Raw genomic sequence first — 21,995 nt, 5'->3', positions numbered from 1 at the left:
ATAAGTTAGCAAAACTGTCTCCTGATATTAACCTCCCGTACTGATTTTTAAAAGCCTCTCCTGGTTAGCACTGGCACACCTTTATTAGAAGACCACAGAGAATGAAGACATGAATTTTCATTTTCATGGTACACCTAGTAAGCATAATCACTCCAATAAATTAATTACAGAATGTTTCCCAAAATATGTATATGTAATTTTCAAGTATGCTTAAAGTCTCAAGCACTGTTTAAACATTTTTCTATCTTCTGGTTTTTTTGGGTGATCTTTAGTGCTACCATCAGCAACTTTGGTACATAATTCCAAGGAGATACACAGAGTAAACCAAACAAAAGAAACTTAACTCCAGGTCATTTGCCTGCCCAGCAGTTACGAGAAAAATAGACGCTACCCAGAAAATGTATTAAATGTGGTATGCACAGACTGCATTGCTGTTACAGCAGTCACCACATGGCACCAAACATTTGCTCCCCAACAGGCAGAGTAATTTAAGAAAAAGACAAGCTAATTGGCTCTAGTTTCAAACAAAAGGACAGGATATGGAAATACAAAAAGAAAGGTAGTAATGAAATTTAGCAACTTCAGGCTAATTCTTAGAATCTGCATTTTATAAGATTTATAGGGAGAAAATATTACATAAACTCCAAATATAATGTGGCTGTCCGGGTTTCTGGCCTGGCAGCTGAATGCTCTGCCACTCTTCTGGGATCGCGCTGGCAACAGGGAAAGCATTTCTTAAATCTCTGAGGCTTGGGCAAGCACACTGGCGTCTTTAATCAACCATCTGAGATCAAGTGCACATTATGGCCTGTTTAGCCATGGACTATGGATAGCTATGCAAAAACATACACAAGAACAACTCTAAGCAAAAAGTTATTGAATATTTATGGGCAAGAAACAGATGTTTTACCAGAAAGGAAGGCAAAGACAATTTCTCGGCTTTCCCCTCTCAAACAGCTTAGTAGCAGCATGTGAACAGCAGCATCCTGAGGAAAAACTTCACTAGTATCAGCCTGCAGATCAGCACTGCAAAAGATTTCATTTCCCTGCACCCAAAACCGCCTCATTTACATGTGCACCAAGTAAAATTATGGTATACCTTTTTTTTTTTTTTTTTAATTAAAAAAAAAAAAAAGTCTTGCAAAGGTCCCTAGTGCTGCAGCTGACCTGGCTAGCCTTGCCACCAAAGCAACCTTCCTTCAGATAGTGTTTTCTCTCAGAATGGAAAGGGACGATGTTTCTGGAAATGATCTTTGTGCTTCCAGAAACTGGTGGGCAAGAAAAAAGCATGGCTGATCATCTAAGAGAGTTTTTAGTTGCTGGTGACAGGGTATGTATTACATAGTATGATTATTACAAACACATACCTAAAATCTGTCATGCTAACCGTCATGTTTACTAACTTTCTGCACAGTAACGTGGAAGAATATTTTGCAAAATATCAAAATGTTAGATGTTAGTCTAAGCGGAATCTCTCTGAATTATTCAGTGCACAATCCATACAAGAAGTTACAGTAAATTTTAGACCAACAGCCCCAACTGCCAGACTCCTGAAGGAGTGGTTACAGAATCTGCTTCTGGAAGGGGAACCAGCTCAAAAGGTCTCCCCTCCATTCCTTACCCTCTCCTGTTACAGTTCATCCCTTTCTTGAGTTGTAACTTCTCTGGTCTAGCATACAGCAAGGCCTTAACAAGCACTGGTGTTTGCACCGCTGAGGGGCAATGAGGCAAGGCAGACAGGGGCAGGGGCAGAAATCTCATCACACGAAAAGAGGAACGACACTGCTCCCTAGGTTATGAGCACTGATTACCTTCCTGCCCTGCAGCACTTTTCCGCAAACCTTTTATTGTTATGCAGTTCCTACCTCTGATTTTCTTTATGTCTTTAGTTCTCAAACTGTTTTTTTTTCTACGTACTTTGTTTACAATAAGAAACCGTTGTATTCCCTCTTTATTTCACCCCCCTTCCCCCTGCAACTTCTGATATGCTCTTAGGAATACAAAATATACAGAAAAGTTGGAAAGTTCACATCATGAATCACTCTGATACTACTTCTAAATTTCTACCAGCAAAAATGCTGTCTTTCCATATACGACACTACTGAAGTAATGGTATTGAAATGGTATAAATAAACGGCTATTTCCTTCGTCATAGTTTTGCACCCATCATTACGCACTCCAATTTGCTTTCTGGTTATCTTTCTTTTCAAACATTGACATCAGTATCGTTGCAGACAAATCCTCCCACACACAGAAGAATAAACAAGTGATTAAAAAAAAGTACTAACCTTCGCTGACAGGAGTTGCACAGCCTTCAAGGTTCAACATTATATCTTCATCTCTGTCATCTGCACCGGCTCCCAAAAGCATCCAGCTCTCAACATTATCACTTTCAGATATCAAGCTCTCCTCCTCCGAGCTATCATCTATTACCAACACGTCTTGGATGGCATGAGCTCCAGCAGAGCTAACTGGGTTAAGCTTCCCACTGGTGCTTTTCCTTTGCCTTGAAATGTCTGTGCCTGATCCAGCAGGATACAGGGTATGACATCCAGCAGCTTCGGCATGATTTGGTGTGGAAGATCCTGGATGGATATGTGTTTTACCTTGAGCTAAAGAGCCTGTTGACTTCCTTACTTTGCTTTTGTAAACACTGTCTTCATCTGGTGTATCAGACAAGATGATGATCTCAGTGTCACCTGAAAGCTGAGCACCACGATCCACGAATTCGGTGATTTTCTTGTCTTCATACCATTTCTCAGTTAGAACTGAACTATGACCCGTGACTCCTGCAACATCAGCTTCTTCATCCATTTCCAGCGTGCCTATTTCTCCAAGATTTTGGGAATAGTGGATCTGGCTGTAGAGATGAAATTCCACCTCACTATCAACACTCTGCTCACTGGATGACTCCTCATGATAAAGTTCATCTTCATACGCTTCAGTATCCTCGGCATCTTCATATCCAACAAACATTCTGGAAAGCGAATAGTCTGTATCTACAAAAACCCAAAAGGTTGTATCAGAATGGTCATGAATGTATGCCCCAAACCATGTTTCAAATTATACCTTTGGTCTTTCTGAAACTGCTAAGGTTAGTCATAGAGCTCTGCGTACAGAAGATAAAAAAGAGCAGACTTAACAGCTACAACAATCAATGCTCAAATCCATAATAGCAAAAGCTACTTAAGGGTGCATCTTAACTACTTTAACCTCAAGGACTTTGGCTTCTGAAAGTTGCACTTAATGTGCTTGCAGCTTCCACAGCTCCTCTCCATCCTGGGTTCAAAACCAGGGTACCTGCATAGATCGGGAGCCAAATGAGTGTCTGAATCCGAGTTTTGATAGTTTGGCCAACTAGTGAAACAAGTTGCAAAGTACCCAGAATTAATACTAAGTAACATCTTATAGACATACCTGAAAGAGCAGGGAAGGAACATACAGCAATATTTGACAGAAGTAACTTGTAGCCTATCTATACCTGGGCTGCAGAGCCACCTGAATTTAACCCTATGACGAGAAGTGCTAGGGCTATGATACAGAAGCACCCAGACACGCTCTGCACAAGCTCAGGTCTGAAGGTAGCATAAAAAAAGAGTAGTAAAGGTAGTATACAAATCTGCGGCCTTCATACAAACCAGCACGTCACATTGTCCCATCAGGACTTACGAACTGAGTTACAATGCCATGAAAATGCAACTACAATGCTCTTAGACCTGAGGAAGATACACCTGAAAACAGTGTCTGTCCAGCCCAGCGTTAGCTATGACATCTCTGTGCTGCTACCAGTTAAGCAGTAATTACCTACAACCTTTAACGGCCTTTTTGGTGGATCTAGGACTAAAGCCCCAATTTCCCTTCTCACGTACTCAGCAATACTGCTTTTTAAACAAATACGCTGTAAGAGCTGGCTGATGGGACAAAGTGCACCCTCAGCAAGTTTGCAGATGCTGCAACACTGGGAGGAGTGGTTGACAGACCAGATGGTTGTGCTGCCATGCGGAGGTACCTCAACAGTCTGGAGAAGTGGGCAGAGAGCATCCTCATGAAGGTCAGCAAAGGTAAATGCTAAGTCCTGCACCTGGGAAGGAGACAGGGTGGGGGCCCACTGCATGGACAGCAGGTTTGCAAAAAACGACCTGGGGATGGGGCAAGTTGACCATAAGCCAATACACTTTTGGCACAAAAAAACCATCCTGGGCTCCTGAAGAACATTGCTGGCAGGGTGAGGGAGGTTATCCTTCTGCTCTAGTCAGTGCTCAGGGGACCACATCTGGAGTGCTCTGGGCTCTCCCATACTAAAAAAGATGGACATACTGGAGCGAGTGCAGCGAAGGGCCACTAAAATGATTAAGGAATTGGCACATCTGCCATACGAGGCGAGGCTGAGACAGCTGGGACTGTTCATCCTCAAGAAGAGGAGGCTCGGGGGGATCTTATCAATGTACATAAATACCTGTTGGGGGGGGGCAGTAAATAAGACAGAGCCAGGCTCTTCCAAGTGGTGTCCAGCAACATGATGACAGGCAGTAGACGCAAAAAAATAAAATACAGGAAATTCCACTTAAACATAAGAAAAAAACCTTTTTTACTCTGTTGCCCAGAAAGGCTGTGGGGCCTCCGTCCTTGAAGATGTTCAAAACCCAGATGGACATGGCCCTGAGCAAACTGCCCTAGGTCACCCTGCTTTGAGTCAAGAGGTTGGACGAGGCAACTGCCAGAGGTTCCTTCCAGCCTCAGCTATCCTCTGATCCCACCCCAATGGCGAGTGTCCCCAGAGTTCACTACCTACTCCCTAGCGAGACAGGAAATCCAGAGACATTCTGAAGTTACTTTGCTTAACTCATGGGATACGTTATTTCATTTACATGACCACATCATGCATGGAGAAGAGGAAAGGGCATACTTTCTCTGAAAAGTCTATCTTTATTTCTGTGTCACAGTTACTCCTAGGGAAGCCAACAAGCTTTTTTAGACATGAAAACTGTCAGACGGAGTTCAGTTTTTTTAGTTTTGGAAGGAAGTTGCATGGTATTGTTTAAATTAACATACTGATACACATATACAAAAATTTAGATTCGGGAGCTTTGCACATAAGTAATTTGTGCAATTACGGTATTTAAAGAACCCAAAGTCTCTTATTATGACAGCTTTCTGTGCACACCCTGCAAGAGTCCTTCCCTGATCATAATAGATTTGACCTCATTTGTATTCCCGTTATACCAGAAGTCAAACTAAACAAACTACTTTTCCCACAAAAATAAACAAAGCAAAACCACATAAAACATGAGCGCACAAGCAGGAAAATACAATGCTTACAGAAAATCCATATGCTGTACCCTTTTCTATTTAGGCTTCCAAGAGATCAGCATACATCATTCAGTCTCACCTGCACAGCTAAAGAAGTCACTTTGGTCATCACCAGCAGAGATGACATCCAAAGACCATCAGAACCCTACTCATCCACGCACATGCTCAGCTCCAATATCTCCTAATACACTCAAGTTGGTTTCTAACCTTCAAATACAGTCCTAAAACTTAACAAGTGGAGGTTATAGAATCTGTTTTAAAAGCTCTCCTATCCACACGATGACTATAACCTCCTGGAAACCTTTATACCTGCCAACACAGAACTCTGCTTAGCAGCACAATGCATGTAGCAATAACCTGTTTATATTTAATCTCTGTCTGCTAGACTCTGCCTCTCTGATCCGGGTTCTTAGGTAAATGTACTATTTATTATGCCAAATAAAGTAAGAAAGAATGCAGTCGGAACTTGGTGGTAATAGATACAGTAAACCTATTTTATAGCAGTGTTTAGGTTTGTATGCTGTAGATAGGAGGAAAAAGTAAAACACTGGCCACCTGAATGGTTGTAGGTAGTAAAAAAATAAGACAGAAAAGCACCTGACAGACCAATTGAAACACCCATACTTAAACATTTCTCTCAACTTTACGTGGGGTCACTCTTTCAAACAGGTCTTAGCCTGTTCCCATCCACGGGGTGAGAATAAAAGCAGAGCTGGCTCCAATCAAGCACATTTACAGTACTAATCTGTGGTTATGGGACGTGAGAAAAGAGACCTTCAGTAACGTAGGAAATGAAAGAGCCCCCCTGAAGCATGCCGCAATTTTAGTGATACTCGAAAAGCCAACTTAATTCAAGCACTCTTTCCTTCCCATTCTGTCACCCACTGGAAAAAATTACACAAATTAAGTACCTGACCACTGCTGAAAACATGCAGCTAAACAAGACTGCTGAATCACGAGCGTCAAAGAGCGCCCAGGGAGCTGACCCATGGACTCTTCATAACGAAGAGGAGTAAGAAGAGGCAGCACTGCATTACACTTACTTTGATCCATCCTCCCCAGAAGCTCAGGTCAAACAACGGTGACTCCTTCTCCTCCTCCTCCTCTCAGGTCCACGCACGACTGGAATGACGAAGGGCTCTTCCTCTTGCTCAGCATGTATGGCAGGCCACTGAGAAACAAGAAACATCAGCGTCACAACGCAGTCTGAAGATACCTAGTTCCACTGTTCACCATCCTCAAACTCAGGCAATAGGTATGCCCTACCTCTTAATCACAGAGTGAGAATCACCTGTTTCAGGTGCCTGGCATCAAAGCAGACAAAAACACTGCCTCTAGGAAAAGGGAGCTCAACAGACACAGTTGTGCTGTTTTTCAGATTGTCAAAGTGAAGAACTCTCTTACTGTATTCATCCTGATACTCAAACAGAGAAAGACATACCTGACTGCCAGTCTTCAGCAATTTAGACTTCCTTTCACCAGTGAAAGGTTTAGACAATGGGCCATTGTCCTTTTTACTACCAGCTACACTATGACAAAGACATCCCTCGTGTCTGAGTGTGAAAACCACTAGCTGATTTGATAGGTAATACAGGCTGCAGAGAGCACAACACACGGACACATCACACTTTGGAACTGGCCTGCCTTACTTTTAAAAAAAAAAAGCCAAACTTCAAACCCATGGGAGAACCCTGTCCCTTCATCAACAGGAATCCCATTCCCACCTGAACCCAGCGCACAACTTTCCTCAAAAGTACCTGCCTGCCTCTCTGGTAGGCCCTAAAGTAAGAACACTTCAGGCAAAGGGCTAATGATGTTATAAAAAAATGTAGAAGTCACAGCTATCTGAATTCCTTTTAACCATTTCTGAACAAAACTCCAGAAATGGCAGGGGATCATTTTCCCAGATCATTTACAAAGACTGCTTGCCAGCACTTTCATCTAGTCCATTAAAAAAAACCAACATCCCCACTTGATAAAGTAAGAACAGCACAGCGCAGTCAGAAGGGAGGTGCTGACGGCGACTTGCAGGCAGGGAGAAAGAGCACAAACAAGTTAAGCGGAACACGCACAGCAGTTTTCAAGTTGCATGCTGGCAGCTACTTCCTCAGCCAAAATTTCAAAGCCGTTTGGGACACTCAGGTGTAACACACGCGCAGAAGGGGCTTTGCGTAAGGGCCAGTAACATGCCCAGGCCAGTCTTTCCCATGCCATTCCTGCCTCACATACCTTGTTTCTCCCGACCAACTCCTCCTTTCCCCTGCTTAACTTGATTACTTCTGCTGCTCTTACTTTTTCAACTCCTAAAATCTTTCAGAGCTCACACAGTAACCTTTTTCTCTCTTCCTCTTGCCATTTGAAATATGCATTCTGCTTAACTTCAAATACTGAGATTTCTTAAAAGAAAAAACTCTCAAACAAACAAACAAGAAATTAATTGCAAAAACGGTTACTTTTTCACCCTTTGCAAATATGACTTTTCAGGCAAGTGTACTATTCCCACCACAAATCATCAGCGAATTCCAAATACTTCCTTATTTTTCTTGCTCTCTGCTTGACCTTTGCAGTAATGTCAAATCTAACACTTTATGACAAAGGCTGCGTTGAAAATACAGCGACAAATGTATTCTTTGCTGTCCTAGGAGGTAAAGACAAAAGATAACCCTATCATCAGACTCTCTGTTAGAGAAAGGAACAACAATAAAATGGAAAAGAAAGCTCTTTTGAGGAATTACAAACAACTTCCTAAAACCACGAGTATCTATCAGAACAGAGGTCCAGGCATCAGAATGGTAGGAGACATCAACAGACTTTATAGTTGTTTGCAGACTAGACCTTTTCTCAGTTTTCTATTTACTCATATTTGTGATACACAGACTGCCTCGTACTTCAGACCGTTAAGCTATGGCACAGGTACAACCAACACGAAATTGATAAAGAACTTAAACGTTCAAATGCTGTTTAATGAAATCTTTCATTTCAGCTGCTGTTAACTGCTTTTGTACCCTTCATCAGAAGTTGCATATCTCTTTTTTGGAAGAGATAAGCAATCAAAATTATTGTTATGAAGTGCAGCACCAGAATGAGAATCACATCTTTGTTCGTCTTGCTACCCTACAAAGGTATGCAAATGTCAAATCTGAACGGATTCTTTCAAAAAACCCAGCAATATATGGTTATTATCAGAGTTCAACGTCAGGAGACAGTTTTTGTTCTTTACCTGTATTGCGTTTCTGCACCAAACGTAACACAGATCTTATTTTGGCTTATGGGGATAACCAAGCTGCACTCAAAGCAGGTGAGAAAGAAACAATTTTCGTTTGCCACCCAAGGTGAGATGTGCAGCCGTTAGACAATTAGGGCAGCTCCCCGCAGCGATGTGGTCAATCTAGAGCAGAAGTGTCCTCACAGTGACACAGGTAAAAATGTCATGAGGTGGATTCCAGGGCAGCCATCCCCTCGGTTTTCAGGAAGCACACCCTGACAAGTACGTTCTGTACCTCCCACCTCAGTCTCAAGGAGCCAAGAAAAAGGCAGACAGCACCATAAAGCTGATCTAATGGCGACATTTGCTATTAGTTATTTTTGGCTAAACTTTGTCCCTCGTTCCTTCCAAGGATAACTTGTGTTGCTCAATGCTGAGATGTAACACTCATTCTTATGTTGATTTGCTGCATGTTTGAGAACATGTTTCTTTTCTGTACTTTCTTTAAATACAGTGCAAATAAGTGTAAAGGAGAGAAGAAAAGCTTTGGAAAAGAGGTAAATTTTTTTCTAGTGGCAAGCTATACCTTCAGGAGATCACAGGAATATATCTTCCACACCCAAACCCTGGAAAATAACAAAACATGCAAAGTTTACTTCAAGCCTTTTGGAAGATTTTTCCCTCTAGCAGCGTTCAGAACTGTGTTTAACAGTAACTGTGCAAACCTCCTCAAATGACAAGAGTTGCTTTTCCTTAGATCAAGACTGAGTTTGGTCTGGTGACCTGAACGCAGCGGTGCCAGTGAGCGACACACAAATCCCGAGGCTCTGGAGCAGCCAAGGGGGAAAACGAGGGGTCAGTTCGCAGGCACACCGCTGACGGCCCGGCCGTGCCCTGCGGGGTCCCGCCCCGCACCACCTGCAGGCGAGGCCCTAACGGCCCAGACCCGCTCCGCTCCAGGCCAGCCCTGGCTCCGGAGGCCCGCGGGCAGCCCCGCGACCGGCGGTGCGCTCCCTCCCGGAGCTGGCCAGGCACGGGGACGCGCTGCAGCCGCAGACAGACACGGACACTACCGCAGTGACTCGCACATCTGTTTAATGGCAAGCAGGAGGCTTTGGACGTAAGGCGCCTGGCGGCCGGAGAGCCCTCGCGAGCGCGGCGGGCAGGGCCCAGCCCCCCCCCGCGCCGCCCCTGCGGCAGCCGCCGCCGGACGCGCTCACGCCGGTCCGAGCGGGAGGGGCTGGGCCAGCGGAGGCGGGCCGGGCCGGCACGGGCCAGGCGGCCGGGCAGGGGCTGCCGCGGGCACGGCGGCGGCAGGGGGGCCGGGCGCGGCTCCGCAGCGCGGGGCTGAAGCGGAGCGGCCTTCCCGGGTCGGCGGAGGGGCTCGGCGGGCGCCGGCCGGCGTGCAGGCGCTCGGGCAGCAGCGCGCCCGGCCGCCCCGGGGCGGAAGGGCCGGGGGCCGGGCCGGCAGGGAGCGGGGGCTCGCCGGGGCTCGGAGCCGGCAGGAGGCCCCGCCGGCGGGGGGAGCGCGGGCCCGCCGGGGGCCGGGCCGGGCCGGGCGGCAGCGGCCAGGCGGCAGCGGCCAGGGGCCGCGCGGGGAGGCCGGGCAGGGCTGCGCGAGGCGGGGCGGGGGGTGCGGAGGCGCGGCGGGGCAGGGGCGGGGGGCGGGCTGGCGATGCCGGCGCCGCTCGCGTACTCACTGCCGGCCGCACCGGGACACGCCGAGCAGGAAGTGGCGGCGCCGCGCCCCGCCCCGCCGGCCGCGTGCTTCCGGCCCCGCCCCCCGCGCCGGCGCCGTCACGCGGGCGCGTGGCCCCCGCGCCCCGCCCCCCGCGGCTCGCCCGGGCCCCGCCCCCCGCAGCGGGCGGGGCGGGGCGGGGCGGGGCCCGGAGGCCCGCGGCGGCCGCTAGGGGCGCGGCTGGGTCTGGGGCGGCGGCGGCAGCGCGGGGAGCGGGGCGGGGCCGGAGCGGAGCGGGGCGGGGCCGGAGCGGAGCGGGGCGGGGCCGGAGCGGAGCGGGCCGGGGCGGGAGCGGAGCGGGGCGGGGCGGGAGCCGCCCGCCCGTCCCGTAGCCCCGCCGCGCCCCCCCCGAGCTGGCCCAGCTCGCGCCCTGCCGCGGCCGCCGGCGCAGCAAGTGGCAGAGCCGGGCGCTGCGCGCTGCCTCGGCCGCCCTGCCCGAGGGGCCTCGCGACCTGCCGGCGGCCGGCGCCCCGCGGCGCGTCCCGACCCCTCCTGGGCTCCTCACGGGGAGCGGGGTGATGGCGGGACAGCCGGAGCGGCGCTGGCCCGGGCCTGCTGGCGGCGGCGCTGCGCACTGCGGCCTCGGGCCGGGCCCGGAGGGAGGGCGCGGGTGCTCGGGCCTCTGTCGGTGGCTGGTGGCAGCGTGACGTTGAGGAGAAATTGCCGTGAACTGGGTGCGTTCGGAGGGATTTCCACTGCATGCGTTCCGTCTTTAGCTCGGGTCTCTTCCAGGCCTGCAGGAAGCCGCAGAGATGGGCAGGAAAGGGCAGGGGTGAGGGAGGAATATCACGGGCGAGAAGAGCAGCGAGGGCGCACGCAGCGTGCCTCACCCCTTGCGGCGTCCCGCTGGGAAACAAGCCCGTCAAACTGGCTTCCCCACGACCACTCTGTTGCCAGGGTCTTCTGCCTTTGCCACCTTCTTTTCTGCTCCCTGAATGGGCCTGTGTCGACTACAGCTCCACGGTGAGCGGGACCTAAGCCCTTGCACACCTCCGTGTGCCTGTGCCATGGCAGATGCTCCAGGAAGAGCTGATGAAGAAGGTGCGGTATCTTTGCAGACCAAGGAAGGAAAGGAGGTGCTTTCAGGCAGGGCTGCCTGCAGGAAAGCAGAGAGCTGGCTGAGGAGGAAGTGGTCATTAGGGTGCAAAGAGCCTGAGCAAGTTCAAGGCTGATTGCCCTCGGAGGGGTGGACTTGGACATAACTGTGAACCATCAAAAGAATCTGCTGAGGACTGCCAAGGACAGGGCTGAGACTGGCAACAACCAAGTTATGGGGTTTGATGGATGCCCTGGAAAATTTGAGCCTCTTGTCTGAACTAACTGCCAAATTTAATCAATTTAACCAGATTTTTCAATCCCAAGCAGCGGCTGCTGTAGAGAAGGCAGAGCATTTGCCCTGTCGTGTTGCAGGGCAGTTCGGAGGAGAAGAAGGAGGAGGAGGGGCGCTCTGGGTCAGCGATGACTTTGGCAGAGCTGCTGAATCCCCGTGGCAGTTACCCTGAGCCGGCCTGCGCCGCGCTGCCTGGCCCTCGGGCTGTGCGGTGCTGGGCACATCCTTTGGCTGCAGGGTGGGCTTCCCCGGCTGGTGATGGCAGCAGAGGAGCCTGCAGGCAGCTCCCACTTGGTCCTGGCAATTACACCACCTGCCTGGCCTTGCCTTTATGCAAGAGTGCAGCGAGGAGTTCTCATGCAAAACTCCTTTCTGTCTGATAATATAAATGATGAATAGGACTGTTTTCTTCTAAGAAAATCCTGTAACAGCTCAAATGACCAAAGTAGGGTACCCCTTCCACGGACGGGATCTGCTGGGCGTGCTGTGTGCCGGTTGGAAGCCTGTTTGGTGCTGCATGGCTTGTGGGTCCCAGCATCTAAAGGCACCCAAGATTATCAATGCTATCCTCTCTTTCTTATCCTCTAATAATTAGCATTTTCAGTGGTACTTTATGGAGTCTTAGTGCCTTTCTTACTGGGATCATAATGAACCAGCACCTCCCAGTGCAAAACAGCTGCCTCTTCCCTGACTTCCCAGTACAGGAGTTTTTCTCATTCTCAGTCTGGCAAGGAGAGCAAGTGGTTGTGTGTGTTTGTTTTGCTGTCTTTGCATTTTAGAATGAACTTCTTCCACTCTGGAGGGACACAACAAGCATTGCACATTTTCAAGAATATGCAATTGTATGAGGATTTGCCTGAAACTGGAATGTTCAGTTAAACCCCACTTCGTATTTTTCATCTATAAATGGTTTTGGATATCATTGTTTCATAAAACTAAACATTCTGTAAGCTGAGTTTCTGCATCAGACTGCTTTACCTGCTGCTCTGATGGCAGCAGTTCAAAGATTTTCCTATGCAGCTTACTAAAGATTAATAAAAGTGAATGTAAATAAGAGCTTTTAAGGGAGCTAAAGCCAACATCTGAGGTAAAAGTTCCCTCCATGTAAAAGCATGTTTGAGAAACAAAACCCAAATGATTGATAGAAATTCTCAATGACACCTTGGTACCCACCTGGAGCATGGTGGCAAGTTTAACATGCTTTCTTTTTATTGTGTTTTGATTTCTAGTTCAAATGCAAGGTAATTCTTTAACGCACTGTGGACTTTCAAATAACTATCTTTTTCCTTTTTCTCTTGAAAGCAAACCTCTGTGCAAATTTAGTTTTCAAATATTCTCTCATGATGATGAGTAATTCTCAGCTTACAGCTTTTGGTTGAATTACTTCCACGGAACTCTCAGTGGGTTTAGCAAGACCTGCTCTTCTTCACTTGATGCAATGCAGGAGGGGGTTGGTTCTTGTTCAGTGGCCCAGCAGCAGTAACATCGCCACCGCTAGCAGTGGGCCACTGGCCCTGGCCTGGCTTGTGCTGCCGGGCCGTGCTGTGTGGCGCAGAGCTGGCTAGCAGGCATCTCTTCTATGATTAGGAATGGGATGACAGCAAAGGCTTTGGAAGATACCGGTGCGGGTTGGAAGCAGAGACCCCAGAGACCGGCAGGGATAACTCACCAGTGGTCAGTTACCAGTCGTTGGAAAAGCACAACCCCGAGAGCTGGGAAAAGCCTGCTCTGGCTTTAGGGAAGAGGTGAGGTTTAGGGGAAAATAGGTGAAGCAGCTGCACGGCCCGTGGAAGCAGCCCCTCTGCCTGCCAGCACCCTGCAGCAGCCACCGCCCACAGCCTGTGCACGGACACGGTCCCACGCTGCTGGGAGGGAGAAGACACCCGGCTCAGCTCCAGGCTCGCCTCTGTTAAGAGCCTGCTCATCTCCGCCTCTGCAACCAGGGCCGGCAAGCACTGTGGCCGGCAGCGCCAACCGCCAGCACAAGCTGCGCTGCCTCCTGCACCCACAGCGAATGCGGGATGTGACTCGAGGACTGGCTGCCTTGAACACCTAATGGTTCAGCACCAGCTGTGGGCGTGAAGGGTGGTGTTAACGAGTGTGTGCTGCTAATGAACGTCAGTCTGGTTTTGAAGTTCAAACTGGCCTGATGCGTCATTCTTCTGAACGCCCCCATCACAGCGATCTCCAATTCCCTCATACGCGGACCCGTACGTGCATTCAGTGGCAGTACTGCTCCTCTTGCTTGCGCGAAGGCTGTCTGACTCTGCACGGTATCAGATGGCTGCTCCCCTGGGTGGCTGCTCCTTCCTGGCCCTTGGCAGAGACCCCAGCACGGTCCGACGCTGTGGCAGCACCCCTCCTCCACCGGGTGCCAGGGATTCCCCCCTGCTGGGGGCTGCCAAGTCCAGCAGCCCAGCAGAGGAGAGGCTGCCACTGCGCTGTGTCCCCGGGACCAGGCGGGAGTGATGCTGAGCTTGTTTCCAATGGGCACACGGAGGGGGGAGAGAGAGAGGCATGCAGACACGAGCAGCACCACCGGCCTCATCTGGTTCCCCTTTCTGGTTGCTCAAGATGCAGGTCCCTTAGTGGAAAACATGCACGTATGCGTGTGTGCGTGCATACGTATGCAGGTACGTACATACGTATATATACACAGAGCATGCAGGTGTTGCCAGTAGCTGGCCTTAGCCAGCCTGCCCAGTAGCTGTGCTGCAGTGTCCCCAGCTGCTGCGCGCAGACACACGTGCACCAAGCGGGTCCAGGCTCGCTGTCCCTCACTAGTGCGCTCTCAATGCTCCGGTCTCTCCAGTATCCGCCTCTCTGACACGGGGCTCCCAAGCCTCCTGTCCTCCTTGCTGGCTAGCACAGCTTTATTTTTGGTAGCGATTGCCCTTGCCAGCGCACGCCTGCAGAGCAGGGACGCACCGCGTCTCTCCAGGTGCTGCACCACCGCACATGGCCCCTGTGATCTAGGGTCTGACTCCTCTGGCCAGCTCTAAGACCTCCATACATGCACATAGCATAGAGAGCCCCTCACCCAGGAAAACAGACAGATGTCCCATTTAATATTGCCAAACAAGCTCATATTAGAGTCTGCATAGTGTGCTTCTGCTTTCATGAGCATAACAGGCCTGATGAGCTACCGCAGGTAGCAGTGGGGACTCGTGCAGGGCATCCGAGAAGTGCGAGAGGCAAGCAGGAATGAGCGAGTGAATGCAGGGAGCCGTGGGAGACTTCAGCTGGATCTGCTGCTGCGGGAATGGCTGTGTGCCCGGTCACCCTGCAGCCCTGGAGCAGGTCCTCCGTCCCGCACCGGCGACAGGCGCCCGCACAGCGCCCTTGAGGCCAGCAGTGCCGCTGACCCCACAGGGTGGCTTGCTTGTGCAGACAGACACGTGCGCACTGATGCGTCCACTGAGCCCAGAGCTTTCATTTTTCATTTCATTTTTTGTAGGCCTTTCAGACTTTGGGGGTTTCCTTAATGCACTGCTAGTACTCTATTTTCAACATTACTGGCATGTAATTACAACCTGCATTTTGCCTCTGGGAATGTTAGCACAAGCGTGTACATGTTGGCTGCAAAACTGCCTCTTGATGGGCAAAATGATCTGATTCTCTGATCCTCTAGGGTTTGGGTCAAGAAAGAAGGAAAGTGAACAAAAAACAACCCACAAGTATGAAGGTTTTATCTTCTAGCAGAGAGCAAGCAGACCCTGGCAAGAGTCAGGAACACAGCCGTGATACCTGATACTTGGAACAGGTACTTTTCTCTGATCTAATCATGCTACCTTTCAATACAAAAATGTTTTTACTACCTCTGGATATTGCAAAACCTTCTCAGATAATTAATTGTTGTAAAACATTTGCTGTTGACATGATTAAAGGATGAGCTGGCATTGCAAAATGTTACACAAGTGTCAGGGCCCTGAGGACACCAGTGGACTGTATTGACCTGAGGCTGTGTCTGACCCTGGCTCCCCTCACCAGGCCTGATCCTGACCCCTGCGTGCAGGCTGGCATCCCGTCCCGGCCTTGGCCTGTCCCCATCCCCATGGAAGTGCCCAAAGACCAGGGCTGGGACTGCCCCAGTGCCCCCTGGCTCCCCTGCTCCTGGCTGGAGCGGTGGGGTGGGCACTGGCCACCAGGCCCTGCCCTGACAGACCCCACCAGGGCAGCTACTGAAATGGTATAAAATACATGTTTGGAGAAAGACCTCACGTCAGGTACCTTTCCTCAGAGTATTTCCAGGAAACAAAATTCCGTATTTCTAGAATAAGCAGCAGAAAGATTAGAGGATTTGGGTTTAGCACTGACTACAGTGGTATTTTACGCTTGCAAGAACTCATTCTTGCCAAATTTGACCTTGAAAGGAAGTTTCTTTCTGGTGGTGTCATTGCGGGAAGTCAGCAACAGCCTCTGATGCATCCTGCACATGGCTGCCTGTCCCCATGGGCTCGTGCTCTCCCACAGCGTCCTGGGGCCACCGCTGCTCTGGGGACACAGGGAGCTGACAGCAGCCTCTGCAGCCCACCAGTGACCAGTTCTCCTCTGTGCTGTCAGTTCATGAGTCCCGTCTGGGCCGTATGTCTATATACGGGACTACCTTGTGATGGACGCTTGAAGGTTTGTCTTAATATGGTTTGTATTGCTTTGGTTTGCATCGGTGTTGATGGGTACAAACAAACCAGCACAAACTTTTCCACCAAATGCGTGCCAACAGCATTCACTATTAGCCGCACCAGGTGGGAGTTAGTGTCTTCTCCAGATCTTTCAGGCCAGCTTCTCTAGTCCATCCAGTTCTGTGTGCAGATGTGGTCATCAGGAGCCAGAATGGGTTTTACTGAGCTTGACTGGAAAGCAGTCGCGCCTTTAGGAGGGCACTGAAGCACAGTGGTTTAGGTGTGCACGGAATTTCTTAATGTCATATGGCATAGGAAAAGCAAGGCCACATGTTTGCCTTCATCTTGTTTGTCTCTTCTTGAAGAAACAGCCCCCGTCAGAGCTTTTATGTTGTATTGTCCAAGTGCATCCATCCTAGGTGGGGAAGTGCCACAGCTCCCTTTTAGATGTGCTACAGGGTACTTTGCTGCTGCAGAGAAGCAGAGAGAGTTGCCTGCATTCATGTTGCCTGCAATGGGATTCATACACGATCCTCAGGCACCGGCGTTTTCACCCTTGCACCCCTTCTCTCTCAGGCAAATTGAGTCCTGCTGCTGCCTGTGCTTCTGAGCTCTGTTTCTCAGGAGTGATGAACTCCACCTGCCATGCACCTGAACCCAGTTCAAACTGTTTACCTCCTCCCCTCAACAGCCCATCTTTGGCCTGCCAACGACTCACTCATGAGAGGAGAGGACCTCAGCACAGAGATTTAGGTTCTGATGCTCATACGTGGCCAGTAGACGAGGGGATGGCACCCCCTTTCCATCCTGTTGCTGGTGCTGTGAGACATTCATGGTCGTGTTCTGCGCAGCTTGTGGAGCTGCACTCCTGCCCTGGAGAAAGTCCTCTCTTCCTCCACAGCTCGCAGCTTTCAAAGCTGTTCAAGGTGGAAGGAGGCGTTTTCCCACAGCCCAGAACAGGGCTGCAAGGCTGCAGGGAGCGGAAGGACTGAAAACAACCCTGTCTCCTTCTTACCTCACGCCATGGCGTCGGCCGTAGCTGACTGCTCAAGGCATCTTTTGCAAGGGCAGTGCAGCGCAGTGCAGGCTGTGCCTGCAGCACAGCGTGGGCATCCTCCACGCTGAACTCCAGCCAGCGGATTCCCCTGCAGGAGCGGGGTGACGGTGCTTTAGCTGCCGCAGTACCGTCTTCCCGCTGTGATTTGCCCAGACCCCCCCAGAAGTCAGTGGCCGTGCAGGGAAAGCAGCGTCCATTCTCCCATGCCCGACAGTGCTGCCCTGCACCCCTGCAGTGTCCTTCCCCTCCCCACTTGCCTGCCCTTTGGGGAGTGACCAAGTGGCCGCACAAACCCAGCAAGAAGAAACAGGCATGCCAGAGTCTGTGGGGAGGAAATCTGTGTGGGCTGCAGAGAGGGAGCCTTTGCAGCATCTCCAGCTGCTTGGGGACACTCCAGGTCCCCTTGAGTCTTCCAGATCACAGGAATCCGGTGGAGACTGTCGTTCTTCCACCACAACCTTTATGTGCTTAAAAAAGAAAAGGGAAGAAAGAGGGAAATTTTCCATATATGTAAACTGGCAATTTACAATCCAAATGCCAGTAGGTGGCACCCAAGAATGTGCAGCATTGTTCATAGCCTTTGTGCAAGCCTGGCTGCTTGCACTACAGACGTCTTCAGCCTCTGCTCTCCTCGGAGCACCAGGGAAGCCTGGAGGGCTCTGCTGCTCGGGTGGAGAGCTGTCAGAAAGGACCCCGGGCAAGAGAAGTGCTGATTTTCCTTTGCTTCTTTTCAAAGCGTGTTTCTGAGCACTGTAGGAAACAGCACGAAGGGATCCAGAATTAATCTCAACAGTGTTACTCATCAATAAGGTGTCCATGTCAGGATGCTGTTTTCTGTTGCTTGTAACTTTGCTAGCCCTTTTCAGCCCTGTGAGGTGAAATGGCCTCCAAGAGCTGCTGCTTCACCTGGCATTCCTTTGAGAGTTTACAGCTGGAAGGAGTTGCCCTGTCCAAGAGCATCACTGCAGAAAGTCACAGGAGTCTTGGCCACATTGAAAACTTTGTGCGATGTTTCTTCCAGTCTGGAAAACTGTGAGAATGTGACTGAAGAATGCAGGTGTGCAAGGAGGTCGATTAATTGTGCACAGGCAATCATCTTGTTTTTAAGTGCTTAATTTTGCAGTCTTGTTGAGTGCTATTTTTACCTGGACTCATTGAATGAGATGGGTTGTACTTGCTTCTCGTTACCTGTGCTAAGGGAAGTTGTGACCCAGCGTAGGCTGCTTCCTGACAATCATGCTGTTTTCGTCCAGCAGCTGCAACTGATGGTATTTTTTCTGTTGGGTGTCTGGGCCTGTGAACTCCATTTTCGTCTGTCCTGATCCCGTAAAATACATAAACTTTGAGGTGATGAACCACTCCTCCTCCCTGAAGTTCAAAGGTGGACCTGCCGCACTGTGCCAGGCAGGAGCAGGCAGCGCTGTCTGCACCAGCCTCGCGCAGAACCTGATGGGTTGCAGCTGCAGGAGGCCTGAAACGGGTCTGGAAACGCTGGGCAAGGAGGCGGGGGGAGGCAGGGAAGAGGGGGGAAACAAGGGAGAATAAGAACAGCTAAGCCAGGACAGGGAAGAGTGGCAGACATCTTCCATTGCAGTTGCCATTTTCCCATCTTGCCACCCATTTCAGCGTCAGAAAGCTGCATTGCCCAGGTCACAGGAACAGCACTTTCAAAAGGCTTTGCACTGAAATGGCATGAATATCATAGATGCTGAACCCTCACAGGCCTCGGGTACTCATTGGCCTGCCCCAGCAGGGTCCCACTTAGGAAACCTTCATAACAGCGTGGAAGCTATGCATGGCTCCCAGTGCCACTGGATGTGGGCGCAGACCACAGGGACATTTATCAACACGCTGCATTTGGACCTGTGGAACCTCCTGAGCTGCAGCCCATCATCATCCTCAGCCAAGTGCAGCAGGGACAGGAGCACTTCAGAAGCTAATTAAATTCCCACCCCCCCACCCCCCCCCCGATCTGCTCCTCCTCTTCCCAATGCTCCACTTCGCTGCTTCAAACCGAGCAGCGGGACAGGGGAGGGAGTGTAATTATTTAGCTCCTTAGAGCTAATATAGTGCTTCATAGCTTGTTAATTACAGTTTCAGCTGTGCTAATCAGTGGAGGACCAGAAGAGCATGGGGGGAGTGGGGGGCACAGGCCAAGGGAGGGGAGGGACTTGGTGAAGTTGGGAAGAAGCCACAAGGACTGACAGCGGGGAGAAGCCAGAGTGAAATGGGGCAGAGGACCAGGGGTGCCGGCAGCTAGGAACCCGGGCAAAAGAGCAGCAGGGAGTGGGAAGCAGCTGGGAAGCAGAGGGAGACAGAGAAAAGAGGGGAAAGGCAGAGCTGTGTAGGGGTAGCAGTGTGGTTTATTTGTGGAGGGTGACGGGGACACAGGTTAGGCACCAAGGGATGCTGTACACTGGCATCACCAAAGCACATCCTTCGTGCCCACCTTACCTTCTCTGGCAGAGCAGGTAAATGACCAGGCTCTGAATCCAAGTGCTGCCAGTGACTGTCCTGCAGTGCAGGTGGGTGGGGATCGGTTTCTGGAGGACAGAATGGCTTTCCCAACATATTGACCCTTGTCAGAGAAAGTATTTCCTTTCCTCAATCATCCTAACTTTCTCACTAAATGAGCAAAATAATTGCAACGGTGTTCTGCCTCTCTCCAAATTCCAGCAAGTAAGAATCCTCAGCGTTTTCAGGGCAAAAAATCTCAACATCCCTTGTCCGATGAAGAGCTGAAGCCCTCTGAGGGACACGCACGGGACCCCAGTCTTGCTTGGTATGTGCAGCACTGCCGGCACCTGCCAGCTGCCAAACACCAGAGCTCAGACAGGAACCGCGAAAAGGCGAGGCTGCCGTTTTCCCTCTCGTCTGCAGGGTCGGTGCTCAGGTGCCCCAGCACGCTGCGGGGTGAGCCATGCTGGCTGCACCGGGCAGTGCCCTTGGAGCAGGCAGAGGAGGCTGAGGGGCTGTGGCAGCTCCGTGCTGCCGTGCGGAAGGCTGCACCACAAGCCTTGGGAAGACAGGTCGCACTGCCTCGCCCGCCTCTCCCACTTGCTCTGCTGTCTTGGTGGAGGGAACATGGACCAAGCAAGTGCGGAGAGAGCTGTCCATGCGCTTCCCTTGCCCCTGGGGCAGCCCCCTGCTAGGGAACAGCGTTTCTGCTGCCCCCTGCTCTGAGGGTCCCCTGGGCTTAAGGGAAGGGGTTGCCCTTCTGGACACCCACAGTTTCCAAAAATAGTTTATTTAAAAGAAGGTGTTGGAGGGAAGAATGTGCAGGTCCTCTGTGGAAAGCCATTTTGGGCTTATCTATAGCTTCTGAAATGAACACGTGCGAATTTCCTCTTTTGACAGAAGTGAAAGGACAATTCAGAGCCAGAAAAGACTCTGTGCTCAAAGACTTGATGCTGCACTGCCAATAGTTTTTAACTCTGACTTCATGATTTCCATTTTCTTTTGGCAGCTCCCAGTCTGTTTCTCTCCTTTTTCTGGAAAATTTCCCTTAAGGAGCCACCAGTGATGGCCCAGGAGACAGCGTATGAATGCTTTGCATTATGTAATGCTTTGACATTTGGCATTCCCATGGCATTATCCCCCATCAATGCAGAATAAGTTGTCAGAGCATGAAATTGGTATTTTTACATATTCTTAATGTACAGATGTCAGTCTGAAAGCCATGCAGAAGCATTATGATTAAATTCTCTGTTTCATTCTCTGCCTATGCACAGATCTGTTTGGGAGATTTCTTTCCTTTTGGGGGGTTATAGAGAAAAGGCACAACCTTAAAAAGTAGTAATTCTACTTAATATCACTATCAAAAGGTGAAAGCTAAGTTTAAGACATTGTGCACTGAATGCAATATAGACTTATAAATCCAGAGCAATAGTGTTCAATTTTTAGCACCTGTGTTCCTGGCATGGTAGCAGAAAGTGAACAACAAGTACCAGATGCATAAAGGAAATATAATCAGTGACCCAGTTTCTGGTGCCAAATATATCAACATGTTCCAAATCAAATCTGCTCAGAGTTTACAAGTTTGTTATTCTACATTAATTACCATGTAAGAATGGCAGACCCTTATGGGAGGCTTAGTATGCCTAAACATAATGTACATGGAGAAAGAAGAGGAAGGGCATGACTAAGGATCCACCTAGGACTCCAAATTGCTTGATTTGCTTTGTTTGATCACAAATACATAAAGAAGAGGAGCTCTTGAAAGTCACGTGCTTGGAGGCAAATCAGCTGCTCTGCCCTCTGCCGTCAGCCCCTGTCTCAAGGACATGCGCTGAAACAGAAGCCGATATTGGTGCAAAATGATACAAGGGTCGGTGCAGTCTCCATCGTTGGGAGCTTCCAAGACCACACTGGGTAAAGCCCTGAGCATCCTGGTCTGGTCTCATAGCTGACCCCACTGTGAGCAGAGGGTTGGACTAGAGACTTCCCGAGGTCCCTTCCAGCCTGAACTGGGCTGTGACCCTGTTCTCCTGTAGGCAGAAGGTTAGAGCAAGAGGATGTTCAGCTCTTGCATGACAGACCTTCCTGCTGGAGTTCTTCTTAGTGTTTGTCCAAAGAGCTCATAAGGTTGTGTGGACCTGCATCCTGGAGCTGCTGCTTACCATGCTTTGATGTATGTCGAGAGTCCATGTGCATCTGCAGGGGTATAGGAGGAGCCTACCTGCTCAGCCAGGATTGCAGTTTACAGTGAAATCAGGAGAGAGGCCAAAGGCCTG

The 21,995-nt window shown here is 50.2% G+C and overlaps 1 protein-coding gene across 2 annotated transcripts in view; it reads right to left on the bottom strand.

The window, feature by feature from the left end:
* ZCCHC7 (zinc finger CCHC-type containing 7) overlaps nucleotides 1-10,273 on the bottom strand; it is a 122,650-nt gene extending 112,377 nt beyond the window's left edge. Inside the window, exons 1-4 of one of the 2 annotated variants that reach the window (XM_075527258.1) lie at nucleotides 10,216-10,273; nucleotides 9,102-9,141; nucleotides 6,354-6,481; nucleotides 2,289-2,999 (exon numbers count right to left, since the gene is read on the bottom strand). In XM_075527258.1, the coding sequence (XP_075383373.1) occupies nucleotides 2,289-2,999; nucleotides 6,354-6,363 (721 nt within the window). In that variant the 5' untranslated portion in view covers nucleotides 6,364-6,481; nucleotides 9,102-9,141; nucleotides 10,216-10,273. Of the gene's footprint in view, nucleotides 1-2,288; nucleotides 3,000-6,353; nucleotides 6,482-9,101; nucleotides 9,142-9,240; nucleotides 9,680-10,215 lie in introns of those variants that run through there. The other variant, XM_075527259.1, reaches the window with a different exon arrangement.
* Nucleotides 10,274-21,995: the final 11,722 nt, after the last annotated feature.

This window comes from Mycteria americana, chromosome Z (assembly GCF_035582795.1).
Source record: "Mycteria americana isolate JAX WOST 10 ecotype Jacksonville Zoo and Gardens chromosome Z, USCA_MyAme_1.0, whole genome shotgun sequence".
Classification (NCBI taxonomy): Eukaryota; Metazoa; Chordata; class Aves; order Ciconiiformes; family Ciconiidae; genus Mycteria; species Mycteria americana.
This window is presented reverse-complemented; position numbering and strand designations above follow the sequence as displayed.